The sequence below is a fragment of the Nomascus leucogenys genome, chromosome 13 (genome assembly GCF_006542625.1).
Source record: "Nomascus leucogenys isolate Asia chromosome 13, Asia_NLE_v1, whole genome shotgun sequence".
Lineage (NCBI taxonomy): Eukaryota > Metazoa > Chordata > Mammalia > Primates > Hylobatidae > Nomascus > Nomascus leucogenys.
In genome coordinates this window covers 37,423,145-37,450,903 of record NC_044393.1, presented here as the reverse complement: position 1 = coordinate 37,450,903, position 27,759 = coordinate 37,423,145, and the positions used below count along the sequence as shown (strand labels likewise).

At 44.3% G+C, this 27,759-nt stretch overlaps 1 protein-coding gene across 2 annotated transcripts; it reads right to left on the bottom strand.

The window, feature by feature from the left end:
• Positions 1–10,695: 10,695 nt before the first annotated feature.
• PRNP (prion protein) lies at positions 10,696–26,437 on the bottom strand. 2 transcript variants are annotated; one of them, XM_004090141.3, is made up of 2 exons: positions 25,771–26,437; positions 10,696–13,071 (listed from the first exon to the last, which is right to left on the bottom strand). In XM_004090141.3, exon 2 carries the CDS (start codon positions 13,059–13,061, stop codon positions 12,300–12,302), a length of 762 nt encoding a protein of 253 aa, XP_004090189.1. In that variant the 5' UTR covers positions 13,062–13,071; positions 25,771–26,437; the 3' UTR covers positions 10,696–12,299. The 2 variants fall into 2 exon arrangements, with proteins under 2 accessions (XP_004090189.1, XP_012367311.1); XM_012511857.2 differs by having other exon boundaries at positions 25,775–26,437.
• Between the last annotated feature and the right edge of the window lie 1,322 nt (positions 26,438–27,759).

Sequence of the window (27,759 nt, the reverse complement as noted above, 5' to 3'; positions counted from 1 at the left end):
CTTACAACAGATTAAACCTCAATCAACTGCCTAAACCTCCCCCTACCCTCTCATCACCTCTGTGCTTAAAAAAAAAGCCAATTCTGTGCTTAAAAAAAAAAAAAAAATAGCATCATCGGCCAGGCGCAGAGGCTCACGCCTATAATCCCAACACTTCGGGAGGCTGAGGCGGGCGGATCACCAGAGGTCAGGAGTTTGAGACCAGCCTGACCAACATGGTGAAACTCTGTCTCTACTAAAATACAAAAATTAGCTGGGCGTGTTGGCACAAGCCTGTACTCTCAACTACTCAGGAGGCTTAGACAGGAGAATTGCTTGAACCTGGGAGGCAGAGGTTGCAGTGAGCCGAGATGGTGCCACTGCACTCCAGCCTGGGCAACAGAGCGAGACTCTGTCTCAAAATAAATAAATAAACAAATAAAAACAAAAATAAAAACTGAAAAAATAGCACCATTGGGGTAATTCCCGTAACGTGAGATTCGCCATTTCAAGGTGTACACTCAGGGATATTTGGAATAGTCAGAAAGTTATTCATTGATTTGCTACCATTTAATTCCAGCACATTTTATCACACCAGACAGGAACCCTGTACCCATTAGTAGGCAGTTCCCATCCTCCACCTCCCTCCAACCCCTGGCAACCACTAATCCACAGTTTGCTTCTACACATTTGCCCTTTCTGGACATTTTACATAAATGAAACTACATCCTATGCAGTCTTTTGTGACTAGTTTCTTTCACTCAGCATGTTTTCAGGGTTCATCCATGTTGTAGCATGTAACGGTCCTTTATAGCTTTTTATTACTGAATAATATTTTCTGTCTGTGTGGTTTTATAATGAAGGTTGCCCTCACCTTGGAGGATGCAAATACTCTGCCATTTTATATCGTGGTTTTACTTTTGGGAACTGGGAGAAGCCTAATTAAACAATGTTTTTTTTTGTCCAATTACTTACTCTTCAGGGTGATTATGTCAGGAGCAAGATGGTGGTTTTTTTTGCTCGCATTTTCGATAACTTGGCGGGACAGAACCAAACAGCCCATCCTGGTTTATTTGTTGGGTTCATCTCCACCTCCTGGCAGCCTGGGGGAATGTGGCAGCTCGAATGTGGCTGGTCAAAATCAAATGTGGGCCGGGTGTGGTGGCTTAAGCCTGTAATCCCAGCACTTTGGGAGGCCAAGGTGGGAGAACTACTTGAGCCCAGGAATTCGAGACCTGGTGAGACCCCATCTCTACAAAAAATTTTTAAAAAATAGCCTGGCATGGTGACACATGCTTGTGGTCCCAGCTACTAGGAAGGCTGAGGTGGTAGGATCGCTTGAGCCAGGGAGGTCAAGGCTGCAGTGAGCTATGATTGAGCCACTGCACTCCGGCTGGAGTGACAGAGTGAGACCCTGTCTCAAAAAAGAAGAAAAAAAAAAAAAGAAATCAAATGTGTAGCAGAACCACAACGGACCTTTTCCTTGGGCAGGGGGGCGGGGGCAGAGAAAAATCTCACTCTTAAAATTCTCAAGCTAAGAATGGCCTTGGACAGACTTTATGTGGGGAATCTGGGCTTGATCGCACGTGGAATCATTCTTTCATCCTTTTTTCTGTTCATCAAAGGTCCAGAGCTGTTTCTTCAGGAAAGAGCCATGCTGGACGACCCCAGTTGGAGACTGGAAACCCTCCTTTGGGACAAGTCTGGTCCACAATAAATGCCCTACTATCTGTGTGACAGAAATAGCAACCCCAGCACCTGTCATTCCTCCACTGAAAGGCGGTTTAGAGAAAGGGGTCTTCAGACTGGCTGGTGAGAAAAGGCCTCCTCCAGGGGTTGGGGTAAAAGGAGATTCAGAGTCATTCAGGGAAAAGAAGAAAATCAAAATTACAGGCTTCTCATTGGATTCTCCAGTCTGTGAGTCTGGACAGTGGGCAGAGCCAGCGGTCACCCATTTGGAACAACTTGGGCCTTTGAGATCCTCTGATCCTCTCTGTGGTGCTTCCCCTGACCTTAGACTTGGGGCCTCAGGAAGGTGAGCCTTGGCCATGAAGAAACCTGAGTGGACACATTCCATGTGTGGGTAGCCGCCGTACACGGGGTGGTGGTCACGCTCAGCGCTTGGAATTGGGCAACACGCAGGAAGGGGACCTTCCCAGCCTTTCTGTAGCACCCACTGAATTACAGGCAACACTCCCTGCTTTATGTTAATTAACTTCTAATCAGCATAACTCCAAGCCAGGTGTGTTTGCAGTGTATTTGTGTGTGGGAGGAACACGATCTGGCGTAAAGTTTTAGATCTTCCTAGGTCTGAGCCAAACAAACCAATTTGGTTGATCATGAAACTCCTCACTTTGTGCCAGACTTGGGGGTATAGTGGCTGGATTTTAGGAGCTATATCCAGAATGGAAACATTGCGATTTGCTCTGCCATGGGCACTATGAGGTAGGCACCCTTGGCGATCCTAAGGTGAGTGGTGGGCCCTGACCCAATCTGTGCAGGGGAACACAGTGACTCAGATGGTGGCATCTTCATTGTGAGAAGCATGGGGAGTGTGTGAATGTGGGGTCTCTGCAAGGCCCTCACAGTCCTGAGAGTGCCTTTGAACTGTGTTGAGAGTGACAGATGTACTATTATGACACTTCTAGAAAGATGATGTCATAGGCTGCATCGTGTCTCCCCACTCCCTGCAATGTGTATATTGAAGCCCTAATGCCTTATGACTATATTTGGAGATAGGGTTTTTAAAAACGTAGTTACACTAAGTGAAGTTATTAGGGTGGACCCTAATCTAATATGACTTGTGTCCTTGTAAGAAGAGGGGCTTAGGGCACAGACACACCCAGAGGGAAGACCATGAGAAGACATAAAGAGGTGAGAGCCATTTACATGCTCAGGAGAGAGGCCTCAGGAGAAAGTACACCTGCTGACACTTTGATGTTGGACTTCCAGCCTCCAGAACTGTGAAGAAATAGAATTCTGTTGTACCACCCAATCTGTGGTACTTGGTTATGGCAGCCCTAGAAAACTGATCCAGATGGTGTAACCAGCAAGGAAGGCAATGAAGATGGGGTCCTGGAAGGTTTCCTGAAGAGAATGGATCAAGTAAGGGAACTAAGGGATGGGCTTACTGAAAACTGATAACTTTGCCCACCATAAAAATTTAGATAATGACTTTTTTTTTTTTTTTTTTTTTTTAGAAGCAGGGAGGAAAGAGGCAGATTGTCTGGGACAGTTAGAGAAAAAAGAGTTCCCAGCCATGCAAGCACCCTGGTGGCTTCCTGCAGGAGGTGACCCATTTTCTATGACTCTATGGGATCATGGCTCAACTGGAGGGGGCATCATCTGTCCGGAGTAGGCAGCCTTGCAGGCTGAGCTTGCTTTTAGGGTTGCTGACAATTCCCCCAGGTACTGCTGGGAGTCAGCAGAGTCCCTTGAAGCTGGTGCCCTGCACAAGTCCAGGAGGCACCATTCACACAGGTCATGAGTTGTGCCCATAGCACTCCAGGCTCAGGACCTCTATGCCAAACTCCTAAATATCATCAAAAATCAGTGGTCATGTGTTTCCATAATATAGTTTGGGGAGCATACTGTGTACCCAAACGTTCAGAATGAACGTTTCTGAATGTGAGCTTCTTAAAATGGAGAGCATTGTGAAAATCAGATAAGGCTGTATGTGCTAAATATTGGGCACAGAGCCTGGCGTGTTACACTCCCAAAAGTTATACTTATGTCTGAGAAAATGCTATACAGAAAGGCCCTCTGAAGGCAGATTGGCCAGGTTTGGTGCATACCATTTACTGATTAAAAATAATAGTTACCAATCTTTTTCTCATTGTAAAAGCAATATTTGGTCATGTATGTATCAGAACCAGAAGGACATATATACAGGAAGAACTCACTCATGCAATTACGGAGGCAGCAAAGTACCATGACCTGCTGCTGTCTTCAAGCTGGAGACTCAGGAAAGCTGGGGTTGTGTTTCCAGCCTAAGTCCAAAGGCCTGAGAACCAGGGGAGTGGTAGTGTAAATCCCAGTCCAAGGGCAGGAGGAGACGGATGCATCGGCTGAAGCAGGCAGGCAGGAGACAAAAAGGGGTGAACTCCTTCATCTGCCTTTTTGTTCTGTTCAGGCCCTCAGCAGATCGGGTGGTGCCCACCCACACAGGTGAGAACAATTTTCATCACTCAGGTTACTGATTCAAATGCTAATCTTATCCAGAAACATCCTCATAGACACACTCAGAATAGACACACTCACACTCAGACACACACCCCTTGATCCAGTCAATTTGATACACTGTAAATGTTTTGGAAAATATAAAAACAACACAGAAGGAAATAAAAAAATCATCTGTTATCCACCACCCAGCAATAACCACTGTTAACAGTAAGGCCTGCAGATTTCTGGTATTTTTTTTCCTGTGTATTTGTACAGTATATATATATATATACTTTATTTTTGACGGAGTCTCGCTCTGTCTCCCAGGTTGGAGTGCAGTGGCACAATCTCAGCTCACTGCCAGCTCCACCTCCCAGGTTCATGCCATTCTCTTGCCTCAGCCTTCCGAGTAGCTGGGACTACAGGCGCCTGCCACCACGCCCAGCTAATTTTTTGTATTTTTAGTAGAGATGGGGTTTCACCATGTTAGCCAGGATGGTCTCGATCTCCTGACCTCGTGATCTGCCCGCCTCAGCCTCCCAAAGTGCTGGGATTACAGGTGTGAGCCACCGCGCCCAGCCATTGTTTTTTCTGTTTTATAAAAAATAATTATCCTGCCAATCTGATTTTCAATTAAAATTATATTATGCACACTTCCTCAGGTAAGGCACAACTCTTTTAAAGCATGGCTTTTTGTCGCTATGCAGTATTCTACACAGTTGCTGTGTAGCATTTAGTACTGTGATTAAATAAATTTAATTGTAGTTCACTATGTTTGTTTGCTGGTGTTTTTTTTGTTTTGTTTTGTTTTGAGACAGAGTCTCACTCTGTCACCCAGGCTGGAGTGCAGTGGCGCGATCTCGGCTCGCTGCAGCCTTCACCTCCTGGGTTCAAGCGATTCTTCTGCCTCAGCCTCCTGAGTGGCTGGGAATATAGGCATGCGCCACCACGCCCAGCTAATTTTTGTGTTTTTAGTAGAGACAGGGTTTCACCATATTGGCCAGGCTGGTCTCAAACTCCTCACCTCATGATCCCTCTGCCTTGGCCTCCCAAAGTGTTGGGACTACAGGCATGAGCCACCGCGTCTGGCCGCTGGTTTGTTTTTATAAAGATGGTGTCTTGCTCTGTTGCACAGGTGGGAGTGCAGTGGTGCAGTCACAGCTTGCGACAGCCTTGAACTCCTGGGCTTAAGCCATCCTCCCACCTCAGCCTCCCAAGCAGCCATCTCACCCACGCAGCCCCAGGCCACTATAATTTTTGAATTCATTGATGGACCACAGTGGCTCTGAGGGGTCAGATCTTAGAAGCAAGTGTTAGCAAATTCCCTGGTGGAAGCAAGGAGACTGATGTTCTTTGACTGGTAGGATCCTAGAAATTTGAGCACATGCTACAAGAAATTTCTGCAGCACTGGCTACTTTCTAGAGGTTCATCAGAAAGGTGCTTGAAAACGTGGGTGTATTTGGACTAATTGGATGTGGGGCCCTGGGAAGAAGGTGAGGGGCAGCCATCCTGGGTGGTGAATTGACTGGGAGTCTCCCAATGTCTAGGGGTGGAGGGACCTTGGGAGAGGTGTAAGAACCTAACATGACCAGTCAAAAACTAAGGACTTTATTGCCAAATCCTTCACTCCTTTCCCCTAGAAGCTTTGGGGGCAGAACTGCCTCTAACATTTGCAGGGCTTAGAGGAAGACTCCAGAGGGAGGCCTCTGTCCCGTGGCCCACCCCCTTCTCTTCCCACTCGAATTCATCGTGTGCCTCCTTGGGGCCTCGAGTTCATGGGTGTGGACTCCCAGCCTACATGTCCAAGTTTCTTCTTAGCCACCAGACCCAAACAGTGACGTCGTGGCTGCCTCTTGGGCATTGAGCTGTGTATACTGGTGGTGTGGTCCAGTCGTAGGAGGACAGATAGGAGGACAACAGGGGCCCTGAGGCAGATAATTCCAACATCCTGGGCACCTGGAATGTGGTTTAGGAAGAGCAGGACGGTAGGCTCTGAGTGGAGGCCTGGAGGAGGACCCTTTAAAGCGCACAGTGAGGGCAGTGGCCCCAGTCCTGTGTCTGAGGTCTATGTGGAGAAGCCAGTGTCTCCGGCACAGGGAGCAGCACTGCCTGGGACTGCATAGGACAGGACAGGGCTCAGAGGCTAACCCCCTACCCCAGTTGGCCTGTCAAAGTATCAGGAGATGATAGACCCAGGAGTGGCAGCTGTCAGAGTCAGCCCCAGCTCACCGGGGCAGGATGCTGGGGCTTCGCCCCACGGGTCTTTTATTTTGGAGGGGGCTGCCCCTGAGAATTCCCCAGCATAATTTTGAGTCTCATTTAAGTCTGAACACAAAACTACTATACACACCTTACATGTGCCACCTGGAGCCCCACAAGGCCCATATTCACCTTGGAGAAGCCACACAGGGCCAGACACAGTGGCAGGTGCCTGTCGTCTCAGCCACTTGGGAGGCTGAGATAGGAGGATTGCTTGAGCCCAGGAATTTGAGACCAGCCTGGGCAATATAGCGAGATCCTATCTCAAAAGAAAAAAAAAAAAAGAGAAGCCACATAGGTGAAAATGTCACCTTTCTAGTCCTTTTATCTTGGAAATTATAGGCAATTTCTACAGAACAAGCAAATCTGTTAAGGTTCAGGGAAACTGGGGATCCTGAGGGTGAAAATTTTGCAGCAGGGTGTTTAAGACTTCCTCAGAGAGAGCCCTCCCTTCCCCAGGGGCAGTCAACTGTCTTTATTTCTGAGATAAGCCCCTGAACTGATTCTGTTGTCTGGGTCCAGACAAGGGAATTGTGTGTGAGAGGCAGCACTTAGAGTTCAAACAAGGAAAGTGAAGACTCCTCTGACAGGTGCCTGAGCCCCAGTGCCTCCCGAAGCTCTTGGCCAGGGTTAGAAGAGCTCTCCAAGATGACCTGGACCTCTAGGTCTTTGTTTCTCAGAGAGCAGTCCTTGCACCAGCAGCATTGCATCACCTAGAAGCTTCTAGAACTGCAGAATATCCGAGCTCACCTTAGAGCTACAGCCTCAGAACCCACATTTTAATAAGATCCTCAGGTGGTCCATGTGTACATCTGAATCTGAGAAGTGCTGTTCTCAAGTGACTGGGCACCATTTCCAAGTTTAACTAAATCTCTTACTAAGGGTGGGCTTCAGGCCTCGGCTGTGCTTCACTATTTTCAGACAGCAGGAGTTAGTCACCTCCTTGCACCTCCACTGGCATTCACCCCTAGAGCTCCCAGCTCTCTCCTCCTGCCAGGCAGGATCCCCAGGCTCTTATTCCCCTGGCAGGTGTCTGTTCTCCACAGCAGCTTTGTAAGTATTTCAGGGTTGGGGCGGCTTCTGCTTCTTTTGCATCTGCCGAGCAGTGGTTTCCATGTGTCCTCTCCGCACCAGCAGCATCAGTATCACCTGGGAATTTGTTAGAAATGCAAATTTCAGGCCCCACCCTGGTACTAGGGAATCAGAAACTCTGGGGATAGGGTTCAGCCATCTGTGTTTAACAAGCCCTCCAGAGGTTTCTGACGCAGACTCCAGCGTGGGAATCCCCGGAGCCTTGTTACAATGCCGACCACAGAACGGGCACAGTGTCACCCAGCAGCCTGTTAGAAACACAGACCTACAGTCAGGACCTGCAGATTCAAATGCACATTCAAGTTCCAGGAGCCCTGCTGCAGGCAGAGAAGGGAGGGGTAGTTCTACAGAAGCACAGGCGAGGCACGTGGACCAACTGCAGCTTTCCTGAAGAACATGGGTGGGACTCAAAGAATGGAACAAAGGATGGACATACACGGTTATTAGTTCAGGATGAGCTGAGTCCTAGGGGAGGAGTTCCCCAGCCAGGAGGAAGTCACCTTTCTTGGGTGAAAATGAAGCGCAGAATGCTTAGATCAGTCGGCAAGGTCAGGCCTTGCCTGGAGAAGCTCAGGTTCTGGCCGGGATTAAGGCTCCCCTTAGAGTGGGAAGCTGTACAGACCCAGATTTCCCTCCCAAGACAGACCCCTTTTGGTCTTAGCCCCAGATGGGGAGGGGGAAAAACTAGGGCAGCGCCTGGCCGTTCTCCGAAGAACCCTTTCTGGGGGATTGAACTCAATTATGTTTATGCTGGTCATTTTAAATTTCTTTTCTTTTCCTTTTTAGTAAAAATTCCTTTTGCATAAAAATTCCTTTTGCATAACTCACACAAGTTTGCAATAACAAAGGAAACATGAGGCCTGGGAAAGATACAGGTGGATATTATTCACTCTGGTCCTACGAATAGCTATGCTTCGAACACTTTAAGTCTCCTCAGTTGACTCTTTTTGAGAAATTATTACAGGCAAGTAATGAAAAGTTTATTTTTTTGAGACAGAGTTTCGCTCTTATCGCCAGGCTGGAGTGCAGTGGCGCGATCTCGGCTCACTGCAGGCTCTGCCTCCCGGTTTCAAGCGATTCTCCTGCCTCATCCTCCTGAGCAGCTGGGATTACAGGTGTGTCCCACCACACCCAGCTAATTTTTTGTATTTTTAGTAGGGATGGGGGTTTCACCATGTTGGCCAGGCTGGTCTTGAACTCCTGACCTCAAGTGATCTGCCTGCCTTGGCCTCCCAAAGTGCAGGGATTACAGGCATGCGCAACTGTGCCTGGCCGAGAATTGTATTTGTCATTCTGTTTTAGTAGTTTTGTGGGCGATGAGGTTTCAAGGAGTTGATTGGTATCTTTCCATCTTTAATATAAAGCTGATCCTCTGATCACTGTAGGAGGTTGGCACTATATTGTAAATTTTTAAAAACTTCATATTTTCCTGATGCCTTGACATCCTACAAATAGGCAGTGGGCACCCTGTCCAGGTAACCAGGTGCCAGTGTAATAAGGCTGGTCTCTGCCATAAGTTCCACTTCTTGTCTTACCCTGACTGTGACTTAGTGACATTCAAACACAACAGTGAGATCCCCTTACTCCTTGTGCTTGTGTCCTCCACCCTGGCTCCCAGTAAAGGCACTTGCCCGGGGGTTCTCTCTCTTTCTTTCTCATACATGCTGAGTTGCACCCAATCCCTGGGCACGCCTCCAATCCAGCCCCCTACTTGGCATGGCATGCCTCCCTCTCTAGGACCTGTGAGTACAATAATTTCAAGTGCCTCTCCCCTAGTTTCCCTAGCCAGGCTGAAGTGATCCTTGAAGACCCCACCAGAGGCACTCCCCCATTTACAACACAGACGTTTGCTAAGATACTGACCTGTGATTTCAACCACTGTCACTTCTGATTACCCCCTGCCTTTAGCAAATTAGTTGCAGGAGAAAACTTCTGCCAAGGATAACCAAGAGCATCACAGCGCTGGTGTGTCAAAACATGTAGAGAATGAGTTGGAAGATTATGACAAATCAAGGTCACCTTTCAGATCAAAGGTATTGAATCTGAGAAGAGTGTGTCACTAAAGCTCATAGGACCTGAGACTATTTTAGGGCCTGATTTGGGGTGTATAAAGCAGGTACAGGTGACCCTTGAACACCACGGGTTGGAACTGAGTCTACAAGACACAGATTTTCTTCTGCCTCTGCCACCCAGGAGACAGCAAGACCAACCCCTCCCCTTCATCCTCAGCCTTCCTCAATGTGAGGATGATGAGGATGAAGATCTTTATGATGATCCACTTCCAGTCAGTGAATAGTAAATATACTTTTCCTTCCTCATTGTTTTAATAACATTTTCTCTAACTTACTTTATGGTAAGAATACAGTATATAATATATATGACATGCAAAATATGTGTTAACCGACTGTTTACGTTATTGGTAAGGCTTCCAGCCAACAGCAGGCAATTAGTCTATTAGCAATTAAGTTTTGGGGGAGTTAAGAGTTCTATGCAGGCCGGGCGCGGTGGCTCATGTTTGTAATCCTAGCACTTTGGGTGGCTGAGGCAAGCAGATCACTTGAGGCTGAGTTTGAGAACAGCCTGGCCAATATGGTGAAACTCCGTCTCTACTAAAAATACAAATTAGCCGGGCATGGTGGCCAGCGCCTGTAGTCCCAACTACTCAGGAGGCTGAGGCAGGAGAATCGCCTGAACCCGGGAGGCAGAGTTGCAGTGAGCTAAGATCACGCCACTGTACTCCAGCCTGGATGACAGAGCAAGACTCCTCTCAAAAAAAGAAACAAAACAAAACAAAACAAAAAAACTTCTATGCAGATTTTTGACTGTGCAGCAGGTCAGTGCCTCTAAACCCTGTGTTGTTCAAGGGTCAACAGTTCTTTAGAGCTTGTTAATTTTCATTTTAATCAAGAAAATCTATTTCTAAATCCAGGACTGATAAAAAGCTCCCAGACTGTTCCTCCTGCTGCAATAGTGCCTTTGCTGTTTATCAGCTTACATACTTGTGGAGAAAATGCAAAAGCCGCAGAGATGAACTAGTGGGTGACTGGGAAGTGAGGACGAGGGCAGGAACAGGGGGAAGTGCGTGAACCATCAGCCATCACTTGAGAAGGGAGGACTGAAAGCGCCACTTGGCTCAGATTAACACCCAAAACGGTCCCTAACACAGGGCGAGCACCAGGAAATACAACTGCAGACACGGGAGGTGGTGTTCATCTTCGCTCGTTTAATTTCAGTCAGATATTAAACATTTATAATTTTTTTATATAACAAAACAACAACATGCAAAGTTACAAATATAGAAAATATAAAGTACATGCATATTTCAAAGACCTGTTAATGGTGTCCACTTTGGACTCTTATATGAAACGATTCAGTGCACACTGTAAGCCTAAGGACCACGCAAAAGGGTTTCCCACATATTAAGTATTCAGTACCTTACAAAAGTTAATGCATTAGACACTTCAGATGTTAACTGCTCTAAACAAAACTCCTAAGTCTGTCCTATGCAATATATATTTTATATACATATATATTTTTACATAGAATACTCACAAAGTGCAAGCCAATAATAACATTGCAGAAAAGTAATACATATCTGCTAGGTGACGATATCAAACAATTCAGGGAATAATTTTACTTTAATTAACGTTAACAGGATTTCTTTTACCACTTCAAATCAATCATATTTCTGTCATCTCCAACCTAAGATTTTTTTAGATTGTCTCCCTATTCTTTTATTCAAAAGCCAATTACAGAAACTATGAACTTGACCTAATTCTGGTTTTTGACAATTATGAGACAGAAATAAAGAAATGCAAGCAGTTCTTTTCTTTGCACACTGACCATTTTTTAATTACATCATCCTCTATGATGATGGTGCTTTCACAACTGCAGCTCTCCTGTATGTCAAAATCATTCTGGTTTCCAGGTAAACGGACAAAGGAAATTTGCCTTCAGTGTCTAGAAGGCAATTTACTTTTCGGCTGCCTTAATTACCTATAGTTTAAAGAAAGGAATGCCACATATAAGTCCTTTAAACATCTAAAATGGGAGGTTGCCTCCAAGGGCACCATTCCCAAACATTAGATTTTAAGTCCCAGAAGCCTTTCATATATGTTACAGTTATGTTCACTGTGAATATGTCCTCTAGCCAGAGGTTTAGTGTTGTGCCAATATTTACTCTTGATGAACAGCTGCTGTGTAGCCCATACTATGAAAAGTAAAACATCACCCCAGTTCTCTGTAGACACAGAGCTCATGCTCCAGCGGGCTGAGCCTGCGTCCCAGGAGCTAAGAATTTCTAGGATTTTTTTGAATGAGTATCATGTGGCCTCCTAACAAACTTGGCAGAAATGTTGTCGGGTTTTCTTAAAATGGAAAATATCTCTAAATAGCTATGAAATCTCTGCTAAGATAGGGCATTAGTATACTGAGCTCTAGCTGCTGAAGGAGCCAGAGGTATCCAGGCAAAGGTATTTCAGACTGTTCTGAGATTTGTTTTAGCCTCAATCTGTTGCACTAAGTCCAAAAATAAGTCCAGATTAACTAATGGTTATTTGCTGTTATACTTTTACTGGCCTGGCATTAGCAACGGCTCATGATGAACTCAATCGAAGGGGGCTTGACTAGCATCTCAGGTCTACTCTATGTTTTCCAGTGCCCATCAGTGCCAAGGGTATTGATTAGCCTATCTGGGACAAAGAGAGAAGAAAGAGTGAGACACCACCATTAAAAGGGCTGCAGATGGATGTCCCCTCCCTCAAGCTAGAAAAAGATTAGAAAGATGGTGAAAACAGGAAGACCTTCCTCATCCCACTATCAGGAAGATGAGGAAAGAGATCAGGAGGATCACAGGTGGGGAGGAGAAGAGGACCATGCTCGATCCTCTCTGGTAATAGGCCTGAGATTCCCTCTCGTACTGGGTGATACACATCTGCTCAACCACGCGCTCCATCATCTTAACGTCGGTCTCGGTGAAGTTCTCCCCTTTGGTGGTTGTGGTGACCGTGTGCTGCTTGATTGTGATATTGACGCAGTCGTGCACAAAGTTGTTCTGGCTGCTGTACTGATCCATGGGCCTATAGTACACTTGGTTGGGGTAGCGGTGCATGTTTTCACGATAGTAACGGTCCTCATAGTCACTGCCAAAATGTATGATGGGCCTGCTCATGGCACTTCCCAGCATGTAGCCACCGAGGCCCCCCACCACTGCCCCAGCTGCTGCAGCACCAGCCATGTGCTTCATGTTGGTTTTTGGCTTACTGGGCTTGTTCCACTGACTGTGGGTGCCACCTCCTTGACCCCAGCCACCACCATGAGGCTGTCCCCAGCCACCACCATGGGGCTGCCCCCAGCCACCACCATGAGGCTGCCCCCAGCCACCACCATGAGGCTGCCCCCAGCCGCCACCGCCCTGAGGTGGGTATCGGTTGCCTCCAGGGCTGCCCTGCCCCGGGTATCGGCTGCCCCCAGTGTTCCATCCTCCAGGCTTCGGGCGCTTCTTGCAGAGGCCCAGGTCACTCCATGTGGCCACAAAGAGAACCAGCATCCAGCAGCCAAGGTTTGCCATGATGACTGCTCTGCAAAATGAAGAGGAGAACGTCAGAGTCCCATATTTATGTTGAAATTACTAAATGTTTGCTGCATAATGAATGAGTGCATAGCAATGGCATCAGATGCTCAGCAGAAACACTGTTCCCCCCCGTAATTCTCTGAAGCACTTAGGACAAAAGCAAAAGTAAGAAAAGGGTGAACACAACTCTTTCTCCTGCTCGAAGGACAAATGTGACCCTAAGTTATGGATTTGATGAATGAATTTTAGTTCATTATTTAACATTTTATGAGTGATTTATTTTCTTTTAAATTTGTACCAAAACAACAAACAGATCAAACATCCAGAATGACAATTTATGATCCTTTGGAGAATGTACATTCATCAAATCAAAAATCTCTTTTCAAATTAAAGATCTCATTTACTCTGGGCACTTAGCTCCAAGAACAGAGACCTATGACAATAGTAAAATGATTGCTAAACAGTACCTGCTGTACCCTAGGTCAAATTATAGGCTCCAAATCATCACTGTGTGCCATAAAACCTAAAATGGCATATACTGGAACACTGAAGTTAGTCTTGTCCTCAGTGCTGGGATGATCTGTAATTTTTTTTCCCTCTCTCTTTCTCCTTTTTTATTTTTATTTTTTAAAAAAACAATACCTAGCTTGTTGAGATATAATTCACATATCATATAATTCACCATATACCATGTACAGTTCAAAGGTTTTTAGTACATTTAAAGAAACATGCAACCATAACTGTTGTCAATTTTAGAACATTTTTGTGAACTCAGAAACCCTACCTTTATCACCCAATTAGCTGCAAATTTTTTTAAAAATTAGAAAATTATTTTTCATCTCCTTCAGAGCTAATGACTAAATTGGATAATATTCATAAAAAGAATTATCAAATAAATAAATTAACATCCTGTTTATGTTTTTACTAACATTATTGAAATGGGAAGTTTTGCCTTGGTGGTCATAAGCAAATCAAAATATATTTGAAAGTTACAAGCAGAGTTAAAGTACTCAGGTCACGCCAATTAGGGTTTTTGGAGGCTCTTTTAGGTGGGGGTCTGTGGAGCAGGTTCTTTGCAGGCCTGCTTCCCTGATGTAGCCCCCATGATCTCGTGAGGCCCACCTCTTGGCCTCCCTGCTACTCATACACCCCAGGAAATCAAACTAGGGCACCATCCCCTCAGTCAGTAGCTTTCAGTCTAAATGGCTTTTATGTCAGCACCTTCTCCATTCACTGCAATGGGTGACAAATCCAGCCAATGCTCTAGAGTGACTGAATTTTCTCTCACAGCATACATTGGATCTATCAGCAAATCTCAGTAGCTCTACCTTGAAAATCAATGCTAAGCACCTCAGCTTCTCACATTTTCCAACGTGACCATCTTATTCGGCGCTTCCATCGCTTCTCACCTGATTCCTTCAACAGCCTCCCAACCAGCCTCCCTGCTCCTCCCCTGGCTGCCACTGGGCGCTCTCCTCTTAACATGCGGGTCACATCATGCCACTTCCCTTGTCCCTCAGTGAGGCTCCTTTGTACTCTGGATAAAACACAAAGTCGTGGCCATACTGGCTGGGCCCCATGTGACCTGGTTCAGGCCTCCCACTGCTCCTCAAACCTGACAAGCCCATCCTGTCTCAGGGCTGTTGCACTTGCTGTTCCCTGGGCCTAGAAGGCTTTTCTTCCAGCTACTCATGTGGCTAAAGTTTGCTTAGTGGGGCTCTTCCCATCACTCTACCTAAAATAGCACCCCCTAGCCCACCCCCTTTCCTGGCTTCATTATTCTCTGGAGCAGTTACAGCTACTTGAGATACTGTTATTTCCTCTGCGCTTATTGTTCATGTTTTCCATGGGAATGCAGGCTCCTTTAGGGCGGGGGTTTGGTTTTGTTCACAGCAGTGTTCCTAGACAGAGCGCTTGACCCATAGACATGCAAAATAAATGCTGGACAAATGAGTGAATGGGAAAACACATGTTATAAAGCATAAGGAATAATCAAACTAAATATTAAATATTTATAATAGATATACAAAGATAGCCATATTTATAAATTTACAAAATAGTATTTTTGACAATGGCCAGCTAACATTTTCAATTCAGTTAAATAAACATTTATTTCATGTGCCAGCTACTGCAGTAGACTCTGGCTGGCTGGAGATATCACCTGAAATCGGTAAGATGGGAGGAAGAGGAGACTGCAGGGAATGACACTCAGTCGGGCTTTGAATGTGCCTCATTTAAAGCTGTAAGAGTTAAGGATCTATGAGCTCTTAGAGACACCTGAACAGGTGAGGACATGGCATAGTGAGAGAAGCACAGAGGAGAAGAACCAGGCACAGAAGGTGGGTGGGGCCAGACAACTTTGGAGTGGAGATGGGTGGTGAGAGAGGACACTGGCATGTCTGGGGGCCTATTCATCTAAGATACTCTCTGTCACCAGTCAGGTAGTGGCCTAGTCCTCTGGCATATTTCAAGATATCCTACTAAGTATATGGTAATGGTCAATACCTGTTTATTACTAAGAAGAATGCTGAGAATACACTCAGAAACACAACAGGGACATCCGTTGTCATGGGACTCAAGGTGCTGTCCAAGGCCATATGCAAAGAAGTAACAGGTGTAAGAATGGCAAGGAAAGTGCTCTAGCTGACACTATTTGCAATTAGTGTGATCATGCACATAGAAAATCCAACAGAATAACAGGGGTAACATGAGAACCAATGCTAGAGTGCAAGGTTGTGGGACTGAAGGTCAGCCTACAAAAACCAATGGCATTCCTCTACACTAGCAATAACTGACCAGAAGAAAATATAGATATTCAAAGTAACAACCAAACTGTAAAGTGTCTAGGAATTGACTTAACTAAGAAAAGACTTCTGATGGGTGACACATTGTAACTCTAATACAGAGAACATAGAAGATGATCTGAAAAAAATGGAGAGGCATTCCATGGTCTTGATGGTGATAACTCAGTATTATAAAGATGTCCATTATCCTAAAAGGAACTGGTAGTTTCAATAAAATGCCAGTTAAAATTCCAGGTGGATTTTTTGAGAAGTTCAGTAAACTTATATGGGGAAGAAAATGTCCATGAATAACAAGGTCAATCTTAAAAAAAAAAGTGTAAAGAGGAGGGAATCTGCCAAAGCAGACACGAAATCACTACAAAACCACAGTGACGAAGACTGGATGGTAAAGCTCAGGAATAGATGGAGAGACCAAAGGAAACAGAAAAGCAAGTTGAGAGAGAAACCCATGTAGATACACTTTAACAGGGCCTTGATGTGTGCTGACGTGGGCACCACAAATCAATAAAGGAGGAAGGTTTCATGCTTCTGGGAAACCAGAAAAAGAACTAGATCCCTAACTACATACAAAAGTGAACTCTAGATGGATCTAAGACTTACATGTGAAAGGCACAAGTTTGGCGCTAGAAGAGGAAAATATTGGCAAATGTCTTTGTGACCTGGAGGAGGAATGGGGGAAGAACTTTTTAAACAAAAAGCACAAACCATAAGGCAAATAATGGATGAATTTGATTACATCCTCAAAAACCTAAAGACAGAAATACCATTTGACCCAGCAATCCCATTACTAGGTATATACCCAAAGGAATATAAATCATCGTATTACAAAGACACATCCAAATGTATGTTCATTGCAACACTATCCACAATAGCAAAGACATGGAATCAGCCTAAATGCCCATCAGTGATAGACGGAATAATGAAAATGTGGTGCATATATGCCATCGAATACTATGCAGCCCCAGAAAATAACGAGATCATGTTCTTTGCAGGGATATGCAAACTGACACAGGAACAGAAAACCAAATTCTACATGTTCTCATTTATAAGTGGGACCCAAAGGATGAGAACACATGGACGCATGCAGAGGAACAACACACACTGGGGCCTATCCTAGGGCTGGGGGAGGGAGAGGATCAGGAAAAATAACTAGTGGGTACTAGGCTTAGTACCGGAGTGATGAAATAATCTGTATGACAAACTCCCGTGACACAAGTTTACCTATGGAACAAACCTGCACTTGTACCCTTGAACTTAAAATTTTTTTTTTTTAAATTAAAATTTAAAGATTCTTGTTCCGCATGATAAAGCTGACTCTGGACAAAGTTAACAGAAAGAGTACACAATGGTAAAAGGGACTTTAGTACTTAAAATCAACAGAGGATTCATTTCTAGAACTTGCAAGGAATTCTTACAGAGCAGTAAGAGACAGTAATTCCAACAGAAAAAAATGGCCAAAAGATATAACTGATAATTTACCTAAGAAACCCAAAAGGATAGAAAAAGATAATCAAAATCATTAAGAATATAATAAAAATGAAAAAAATGATATAACACTTAATGCTTATCAGGATAGCACAAAAAAAAATTTTTAAGGAAGTTGAAAAATGTGAGGATTTGGAACCTACATGGCTATCAGAGGAACATGGATAATACAACTGAATAGAAGAAGTGAAATAAAGTAAATGATTATTCAACTCAAAAAGAAGAAAACAGAAAACTTCAAAATAAACTGTCATAGTTATAAATTAATAATAGAGATGAAAATTGAATTTAATAAAACCCAGAAAAATTTGGAATTTCTAAATAAAATTAAGAGTTATTTGAAAACGGAACACACACACATCACTGGAAAACATATCTCTATAAGGGGAAACAGCCTTAGAGAATGCTTTAAAAGGATAATAAATTACTATATACAACTTTCCTTAATGAATAAAAATATCTCTGAGATGTATTGTCTTTCTATTAAGATATAAATTATAAAAATCAACTTTAGAATTAATTCATTTAACAAATATTTATGGAATAACTAGTATGTGCCAGTTTCTTTTTGTTGTTGTTGTTGTTTCTTTTCTGGTAGAGATGGGGTCTTGCTATGTTGCCCAGGCTCGCCTCAAACTTCTGGGCTCAAGAGATCTTCCTGTCTTGGCCTCCAAAAGTGCTGAGATTACAGGTGTGAGCCACCATGCCCAGCCAGTATGTGTCAGCTTAAAAAAAAAAAATAGAAGACTAGAACTGACCAATAACCATAGAAGAAATGGAGAAAAAAAATCTGTCAAAAATTATACACTGTAATATAATATTTACAGTACCATAACCTTTTTTTTTTTTTTGAGGCAGGGTCTCACCCAGGCCAAAGTGTAGTGGCATGATCTCAGCTCTCTGCAACCTCCACCCAGTGGGCTCAAGTGATCCTCCTGAGTAGCTGGGACCACAGGTATGCACCATCACGCCTGGTTATTTTTTCGTATTTTTAGTAGTGATGGAGTCTCGCCATGTTGCCCAGGCTGGTCTCAAATTCCTGGGCTCAACCAATCTGCAGGCCTCAGCCTCCCAAAGTGCTGGGATTATAGGTGTGAGCCACAGCTATATATAAGTGACCCACAACACATTATTGTGCCACCACGCCTGGCACAATAATTTATTGATTAGCTTAACACATATTTTAAGTGTCAGAATTCTAAGGGTAAAGAATTGTGCTAGGGGCTGAGGACACAGTTGTGAATAAGATACTTAGCTTGGTGGGCTTAAGGACTAAAAAGGAGATCAAATCTGTGGAGCCCCATGAGACAGTGGCAGGTGGACTGCTGAGACTAGGGAGGTGGTAAGGGTCAGATCATGAGGGCCTCATGGTCCACAGAGAGAAATTTCTATCTTCCTCTGAAAGCAGTGGGGAGCCATTAAAGGGTCTTAATAGGATAGTAACATCATAGAATGTTTTTTAAAAAACTCAGCTCAAGCCTATAATCCCAGCACTTTGGGAAGCTCAGGCAGGAGGATTGCTTGAGCCCAGGAGTTTGAGACCAGACTGGGCAACATGGTGAAACCCCATGTCTACAAAACATTTTTTCTTAAATAGAAGAAAATTTAGTGGGACAAGAAAGGGAATGGAGAGGCCAGTTAAGAAACTACTGCAGGAAGATGGTGGTGTGGCCTGGTATGGAGTCCATGCAGCTAGCAGGCTGTGAATAAATGAGACATATTTTACAGAAAGAGCCAATAAGACTTGCTGGTTGAGTGGATGGAGGAGTGAGAGTTGCCCAGGTCTGGGGCTTCCATAACCAGGGAGATGGCGGTGATGTCATCTACTGAAATAGGACAAACTGGTGGAGGGTCATGCTTGGGAAAGAAAACCAAGAGTTTCAGCATGGACATGTAAACTTTACCACACCTATGAGACATTCAAGTGGGAGTATCAATTTAGGCAATTGTTATAGGAATCTGTAACTCAGTAAGGTAAACATTTGGGCGTCTTCACCTGACATGTAGTGTTTAGAGCCAATGGGATAAAGGGCCAAAATTCAAATGCTAGTATGCAGGTGGGTGCACTTAGCCACCCTGCCATGGCACCCTCCTCTCACACAGGTGCCAAAATCTAAAAAAACAGCACCCAACTTATTTTAACAGTTTAGTAAAAGAATACATTATGACCAATATGGATTATTTTAGGAATACAAGAACGGTTGAAAATCAGGAGCTCTATTAATAGGTTAGGAAGAAAAAAAGATTTTCTTCGGATGTTGAAAAGTTTTCAATGAAAATCAATATCATTCTTAAAGTTTTAAAAATTTAAGCTATTTTTAAAACATTTCTATAGAACTGGAAGGATAGTCTCTTTCCATCATAAAGAAATGCTGTCACAAACACAAAGCCCAAGATATCATAATTTTAAGAGGAAAGGCATTCCCGTTAATGTGGTGAACAATAATCTATTGCTTTTATGCTATTAGATTGTTCTATAAATTCATCTAGGTATAATTTTTTTACCTGGAAAATTCAGGAAAATCTCAAAAAATGTCTTAGAATAAATATATGAGCTTAACAGGGTGGTAGTTTTTCAAATCAACAAATCAAAACTCAGTGAGTCCCTAAATCAGCTGTAGTTAAACATTTCATGGGGAAAAACATTCATGCATAATGGCAGTAAAAATTGAAAATATCTAGGATTTAACCTGAAAATAAGTAGTAGGCAAGCTACAAAATTTTACTGAGACATAAAAGAAGACTGGAAAAAGAGAAAGCCATACAACGTTTTTTGTTCAGGAAACCAATATTGAAAGATACCTAGTCACCAGCAAATAATCTACAAAGTAAACACAATTTCAGTCAGAATTCAAAGGTAATTTTATAACCCCGTTTGCTTTGGATCGCTTAGATTTTTGGACAGGTGATTTAGAAAGAAAATAAATAAAGAAGCATTAGATTTACACTTCACTTAGACCAAATGGATCCAAACAGACAAATACAGGACATTCCATCCAACAGCTGCAGAATACACATTCTTCTCAACAGCACGTGGAGCATTCTCCAGGATAGATCATATGTTAGCCATAAAACAAGTCTTAACAAACTTAATTAGACTGAAATCCTATCAAGTTTTTTTTCCAAGCATGATGGTATAAAACTAGAAATTAATAACAGGAGAAACCGGCATTATCCTGATGTCAAAGTCCCACAAAAACATACAAGAAAATGGCAGTATAGGCCAATATCCCTGAAGAACATAGGTGCAAAAATTCTTAACAAAATTCTAGCAAAGCAAATTCAACAGCTCATTAAAAAGATCATTTACTATGATAGAGTGGGATTCATCCCAGGGATGCAAAGATGTCAACATACACAAATCAATAAGTGTGATACATCACAGTAACAGAATGAGACAATAACCATACGATCATTTCAATAGACGCAGAAAAAGCGTTTGACAAAATTCAACATTCTTTCATGATAAAAACTCTCAATGAATTAGGTATAGTAGGATTGTACCTCAACACAATAAAGGCCACATATGACAAGGTCACAACTAACATCATACTTAATGGTGAAAAATTGAGAGCTTTTCCTCTTAGATCTGAAACGAGACAGAGATGCCACCTTCACCGAATTTTAGGATTGTTTTTTCTATTTCTGTGAAGAATGTCATTGGTATTCTGATAGGGATTATATTGAATCTCTAGATCACTTTGGGTAGTATGGACATTTTAACAACATTAATTATTCCCCCATGAGCATGGGCTATCTTTCTATTTGTGTCTCCTTGAATTTCTTTAATCAGTGTTTTACAGTTTTCAGTGTAGAGATCTTTTACCTTCTTGGCTAAATTTATTCTGAAATATTTTATTTTGTAGCTATTGTAAATGGCACTTTCTTTTTCTTTCTTTCCAGATAGTTCACTGTTGGCATACAGAAACACTACTGATTTTTGTATGTTAATTTTGTATCCTGCAACTTTACTGAATTTATTAGTTCTAATGGTTTTCTGGTGGAGTCTTTAGGGTTTTATTAGGGTAAAATCATGTCATCTCCAAATAGGAACAATTTAACTTTTTCCTTTCAAATTTGGATGCTCTTTATTTCTTTCTCTTCTCTAACTGTCCTGGCTAGGACTTGCAGTACCACATGTTGAATAGAACTGGTGCGTGTGAGTATTCTTGTCTTGTTTCAGATCTTAGAGGAAAAGCTCTCTTTCTAATTTTGTACACAATACATATAATCTTATCTGTCAAAGAAAAAATAAATTTGAAAAAGAATTCAAAAGAGATTTTAAAAGACATTATGAAATTATACTCTAAACTTAAAAGACTGAAGAAAATTTTTAATGAGAAGATAATCCAGGGTGCACTTGACCTGCCAGGTGTCAGAGTGCAAAGCTACAATAAGATCACATGGCATTGGTGCATGAGCAGAATGGTAAAACAGTGGAACTAGAGAGAGGGTACCAAAAAATCTATAAATTACCCCGTTCATCTTATTCCCATGTATAGATGGGGAGTGAGGGTCAGAGCTGGTAAGAACTTATCCCAAGGTTGTAACAGTCCAAGGTGTTGGAGCTGAGATCCAAATATAGCCACTAAAGCCTTCCAGCCCATAAAACACATTACAGCTTGAAGCTTAATTAGTTACACTGGGAAGGGGCAAATGTCAGACAGCCCCCGACCTTCACCCCATAGTGTCCCTTGTTTCTTCTGAGCTAAGTAAATTCCCTTGTTATATTTTAATTTTTTGAGGTCCATAAAGAACTTGATGTAAGCTGAAAAAAATTTTGCGTAAAATTTGGGGGTAGGGGTTTCTCACTGGCACCCAGAAGCCACAAACTGAACAGAGCAAAGGGTCCCCAATCTGGTCCATCATCAAAATTACCTGAGGAGCTTTTAAAAAACAACATTGCTGGAACCCATTGCAAGCCAGTCAGAGAGTGCCTAGTGATGGGATTTGGGAATCTATAAAAGCTTCTCAGGGAATTGGCATCCGTGATCAGGCTTCAGTGCTAGGTCCTCAGGGGTCTAATCTTCAACATTTATAATGCTTTTCACTGAAGGGTTACCTCCCTTAAAGTGATCACGCAATACTGTAACAGTTTAAGTAGAATGCAGTTGGAGAAAAAGGACTGGTTAACACATTGAGAAAAAAAATTCTCCCAGCTGTGGGAATTGCTGCACACACTATTCACTTAGGAGTTATTTTATAATGCTGTAGCCATCACTGGGTTAGATATAGACATGTTTTGAATGTTTAATATGCAGCAGTTCACAGTGGATATAGTTGCCTTGGAAGAAGAAATAAGATCTGAAAAGGGAGAATGGACAAAGTAAGTGAAAACTGGAGTTTACAGAATCTTTCACCTTGGTTTGGCCAGTTGGTTGAGAGCCATGTTCAGTGTCAGTGTGGTGCAGAAACTTCTGTTATGTTATTTTATTACATTATTTTTAAAATGGCTGCTCCCTTACATAATTCAGCATAATTCTAAAAATCTGTGGCCATTTCTCTGCAAAATTAAGCTGATTTTACAAGAAATGATGATGCAATGAGGTGTGAGTTACACAGATGGACCCAAGGGGCCTCTGGATCAGGAGCTTGTGATGACAGCCTTTCTTGACCCTCATTTTCTGTGACAGTTGGTGACTTTCAACCTTCCTAAGACCACAGAGGTTCTGCAGGATATGTACAATCTGTTGTGGTTCAGCTAAACTAGATTTGTGCCTCCGGGAAGACAGAAAGCTTAGACATGGCTGAAATTGTTCAGTTCTGAAAAATATTCAGGAGTCCTTAAAAACAACAACAAAAAACTAGAATTGATAAATGAATCTAAGAACTGATTCTTAAAAAAACCCAATATACAAATTACTAAATCATTAATCAACTAAAACTATGGAAAAATATTTGAAAAAGGAAACAAGGTTGTTGGCTAAAAATCTTTTATTCTAAGTAGCAAATATAACAATCTCTCCTTTCTCTTACAGAAAACTGTGGGTCCATTTCATTTAAAAAATTAAAACCTGTGAACTATTTTTTAAATGTCCTTATTTAGTGAGAGAAATATATTCACCAAAAGAAAATTAAGATCACCGATAATTTCAATGAAAACGTCCATTTTCTGTGCTTTTCCTTTCAGATTTTTCACATATGCGTTCATGTTAGAGTAAGCAGGTACAGTTAATAACCCACTTTTTTACTTATCAGTTTCTTTTTTACTTATCACAGGCTCCAAAATCATGATTTTTGATGGTTACATAATGTTCATTTCAGTTAATGTGTCATAATTTTCTTAGCTACTGCCCTGGTGTTATACATTTAGGCTCTTTTCCAGGTGTTCTAATTTTAGATCATTCTGCTAGGAATACATGCCTGTTTTTTTTTATTTGTTTGTTTCTTCCATTGCAGGTAAATTCTCAGGAGTGGGGTTTCTGGGTCACAGCTTCCAACTTCTTAATGCATCACCAGATTGCTTAACAAAAGGTTTGTACTGGTTCGAAATGCCCCCAATAACTAATACATACAGACGCAGAAAGTACCTACCATTTCCTCCATTCTATGAATGGACAAAAGGAGGATCAGGAAATTAGGTAGCTTGTCCAAAGCCACAGAATTGACTGCAGAACCATCTTTGTGACCCCAAAGCCCTGCCACCTCCCCAGACACTTGAAAATGCCAAGTTTTGGGCAACCTTCCAGCAAGGGTTGCTGATACGATTAATTATTTTGGTTATTTTAATAGATGTAAAATGATAACCCAAACATGCTCTAATTTGCATTTTATTGTGTAAATGACTCATCATTTTGCCATTTATCTATTATAATCTTAATATTTTCCTTTCAGTGTGGAAGACTTGTGTTAGATACAAATAACATACAAATCACATCCTACCTCTCTGCCTGCTTTTCCCCTTACTGGTTAGCTTTTTTTCACTGTAAGTCCTTCTCCGTGTTTGTGTAAGTAAAATTGCTCCTTTCCACTTGTGATTTTTTCCTTTCTTCTACAAATCTAAGAGCGTTGTTGATTTTTCCATAAGTTTAACATATTTATCCAATTCCCTGTTCCTATGTTTTTGATAATTATATTTGTAAAAATCCTTAATCCTAGTCTACCAGGAGTTTTCCCTAAGGAAACGGGAAACACCTCAAATCATATGGGGAACTGCTAATTAAACCGTGATGCTCTAAGAACAAGAAAATAACGCGGCCATGAAGAGCCTCATCATTATAGCAGTGAAACTGCACTGTGTTGTGTGAGAATCTGGAGGCTAGGAAACAAAAACGGAGAGCTGTGGCTTTGCGATGGCGAGGATGGATGTGACGGTGGTGGAATTGCGAGGTTAAAAAAAATCTATTTTCTACAGCCACCTCAAAGAGAAGAGCAAAAAATTCCTTAAAAAGGACAGTAAACATGGATTTCTCCCCATTGTTTAATAATGAAACGTGAAGGCGCCTGCCGCACAGGTGGGGAGACCGGTGACCCAAGGGTCGTCATCCGAGGCTGGTTGTTCGTTGGAGCCCCCCATGGCCAGTGTTCTCCCTCTCGCGGGACTGGGAGGAATGTGACTGGCCAAGCTGGGGTCCGCCGTCGCACCTAGAGCCAGGCCGCAGACCTGCAGCTCCTCTCTCCTCGCCCCTGGCGAACAGAGGGTGGGGCCTCCCCGGACCCCGCCCCCGCCGAGGCCCGAGGCCCCGCCCCCGCCCGCCCGTCCGCTTGGGCCCCTTCCCCAGGCGGTGGCGACCGCCGCAAGGCTGCGGCCTCCCTCGGAGCTCCGGCGGCGAGGATGAAGGACCGGGCCGCCTCCCGGGAGAAACGCTGCAGCTGCGGCGGGAGGCACCGAGGCGCCCGTAACTCCCCCAGCGGGCGCCCCCCTCTCCATCCCTCCCAAGCACCCTCTGGGCATCGCGGGAGCGCCAGGCCTTGCCAAGGGGCGTTCTGGGCCCCGATCCTGGTCTCCGAGGGGCGGCCAACGGGCGGGAAGCGCGAGCCCCGCGGCCCCCAGGCGTCCCTCCCCGCCCCGCGCCCTGCAGAGCCCGCTGGCGGCCCTCCGGGAGTTCCCTGGGCGCCGGCGATCGCCAGCTGGGCCAGACCCACGTGGGGTGCGGGGGGAAGCTGAGACACCCCGGCGCCACCGACCTCCCTAACGGGGCTCCGTCAGCTCTCCCAGCCCCCCACGCGGAGTAAAGGGAGCTTTCCTAACGTGAAAAGCGAAGCCAAGACGCCTCACCTAAGAGCCGAGACCAGCGCACCCGGGCAGGCCCAAGACGCGTCACGCGCCCGCGGGGCAGCCCCCGGCCCCTCCTCACCGGGGTCTCGACCCTGCCTGGCCGGGCACCCTTGCGCCTGGAACCCGAGGCCCGGGGTCCTCACTCGGCCTCCGCGGCTCCCCTGCCCCCGCCCGCGTTCCCCCCACCCCGGGTGTTTACCTGCCTCTGTAGTGAGGAGAGGAGAAGCTCGCGGCGCCGCGGCTGTCAGCGACTGGCTCGGAGGGCAGGCGACGCGCGGGGCCGAGGGGGAGGGACGCGGGGCGGGGAAGGGAAGCGGCGGCGCTCGCGGGCGGAGGTCGGCGCGCGGACCAATTGCCGCGCGGCACAGCGCACACTTTGTGCCCCCGGCGGGCGGCCGGCCGAGGTTTAAGTTAAAGGGTGCAGCGCTGCCAAGCAGGGCCGGGGATGAGTCACCGGCAAAAACGAGTTGAGATTCGCTTGAACACTTGCATCAGTTGATACCGCCTGCGGGTGCCATCGCTCCCTGACGTGGCTCATTGACTGTAAAAATCATCTTTAATTGGAAATTCGGCCCAAAGCTCCAGCTCCCCGTTACATAATGGAGAACTCGAGAAAATGAAAGGCTCGGGAATGAGGAAGCAATTTCTGAAACTTTGGCAACCAGAAATTTCTAAAGAGGAAAGCAAAAATTTTGCTTACCCTGGATTGAGATTAATATTTATGAATTTTCACATAAACTCTTAAATTTTGAGGCTTAGAAAGGACACTGACCATCACCTGTTCCTTTGTTCATTCACTTTCTACTCCTTATTTTAGGCAAGAGATGATTTAGGTGGTGATATTAACAAATGAGAAAAATGCACTCCATTTAAAAACCCCTCTTTGCACATTACCTGAGATATCTTCTATGAAACAGGGTGGTGTGTTCTTGCCCAGGATTCCTGCTGACAACTGTCTCATTTTAAAGGAGAGCGAGGGATGAAGTGATAGAAGGACAGGATTTAGAGGGAGGGGGGATCTTATAAATTATTACCCAAATTGGGCACTTTTAAGAGTGAAATGGGAGTAAACCAGGCATGCCCTGGGGAAAATAGGACATCTAGTCTCCTAGTTTTGGGTGAGAGGTTTAGGAAGCATGTAAGGAAAGAGATTTAAGAATGTTGACAGCCAGGTGCAGTGGCTCAGGCCTGTAATCCCAGCAATTTGAGAGGCCAAGGCAGGAAGATTGCTTGAGCTCAGGAGTTTGAGACCAGAGTGGGCAACATAGTGAGACCCCATTTCTACAAAAAATACAAAAAAAATAGCTGGGAACGGTGGCAGAGGCCTGTAGTCCCAGCTACTGGGGAGGCTGAAGTGGGAGGATTGCTTGAGCCCAGGAGGTAGAGGCTGCAGTGAGCTGTAATCGTGCCACTGCACTCCAGCCTGGGCCACAGGGCTATAGACCAAGACCCTGTCTCACTCTTTCTCTCTCTCCAAAAAAAAAAAAAAAAAAAAAAAAAGCTGAGGCTGCATTGTAAACATATTTGCATTAAATATTTGCATCTCAGGACCAATCACTGTCACTCAAGTTGCAGGGGAGGGGGACAAATGGCGAGAAACAGGAGAAGCCAGGAGAATGCACAGAGGAGAGCTGCTGTAAACAGTGCCTGGGCCATGTTTATGTGAGTGTGGGTGAGCACTTGAAAGGTCTGCTGGGGAAGGGCAACGGGAGGCCTAGAAAGTGCCGCCTCTGGAGGGAACTGACTCAGTGCAATAGGGAGGACTGGATTGTGGCCAGTTAGAATGAGCACTAGGCAGCGAGGCCATTTTACAACCTATCAGTGTTATGTAATGCTTAGGTTGACATCGCATTCAGAGTCTTACCTCCTTTCCTCAGAGATGGCTCACTGGGAGATGAACTCAGCGGGCAGCACAGTGTCTCTTTGAGTCTCCTAGAGGCTCAGGGCCTGCAGGGAGGACAGAGCTGGGTGGGAGGACAGGGCCGGGGTGGGGCTGGAAGTGGGTGACCAGATCAGCCTAGACAAGGGGCTGGCTGCCCACTGGCAGAAGGCGCTCTGTGAAGCTTGGTTCCAAGACGCTAAAACCCATCTTTTCCTCAAAAGAATCATATGTTCTGGTCGACTGCTTTCCTCCAGTCAGGAAAGAGCTCAAATGGACTGGGATTTCTTGGAGGGAAAGAATTAGGGA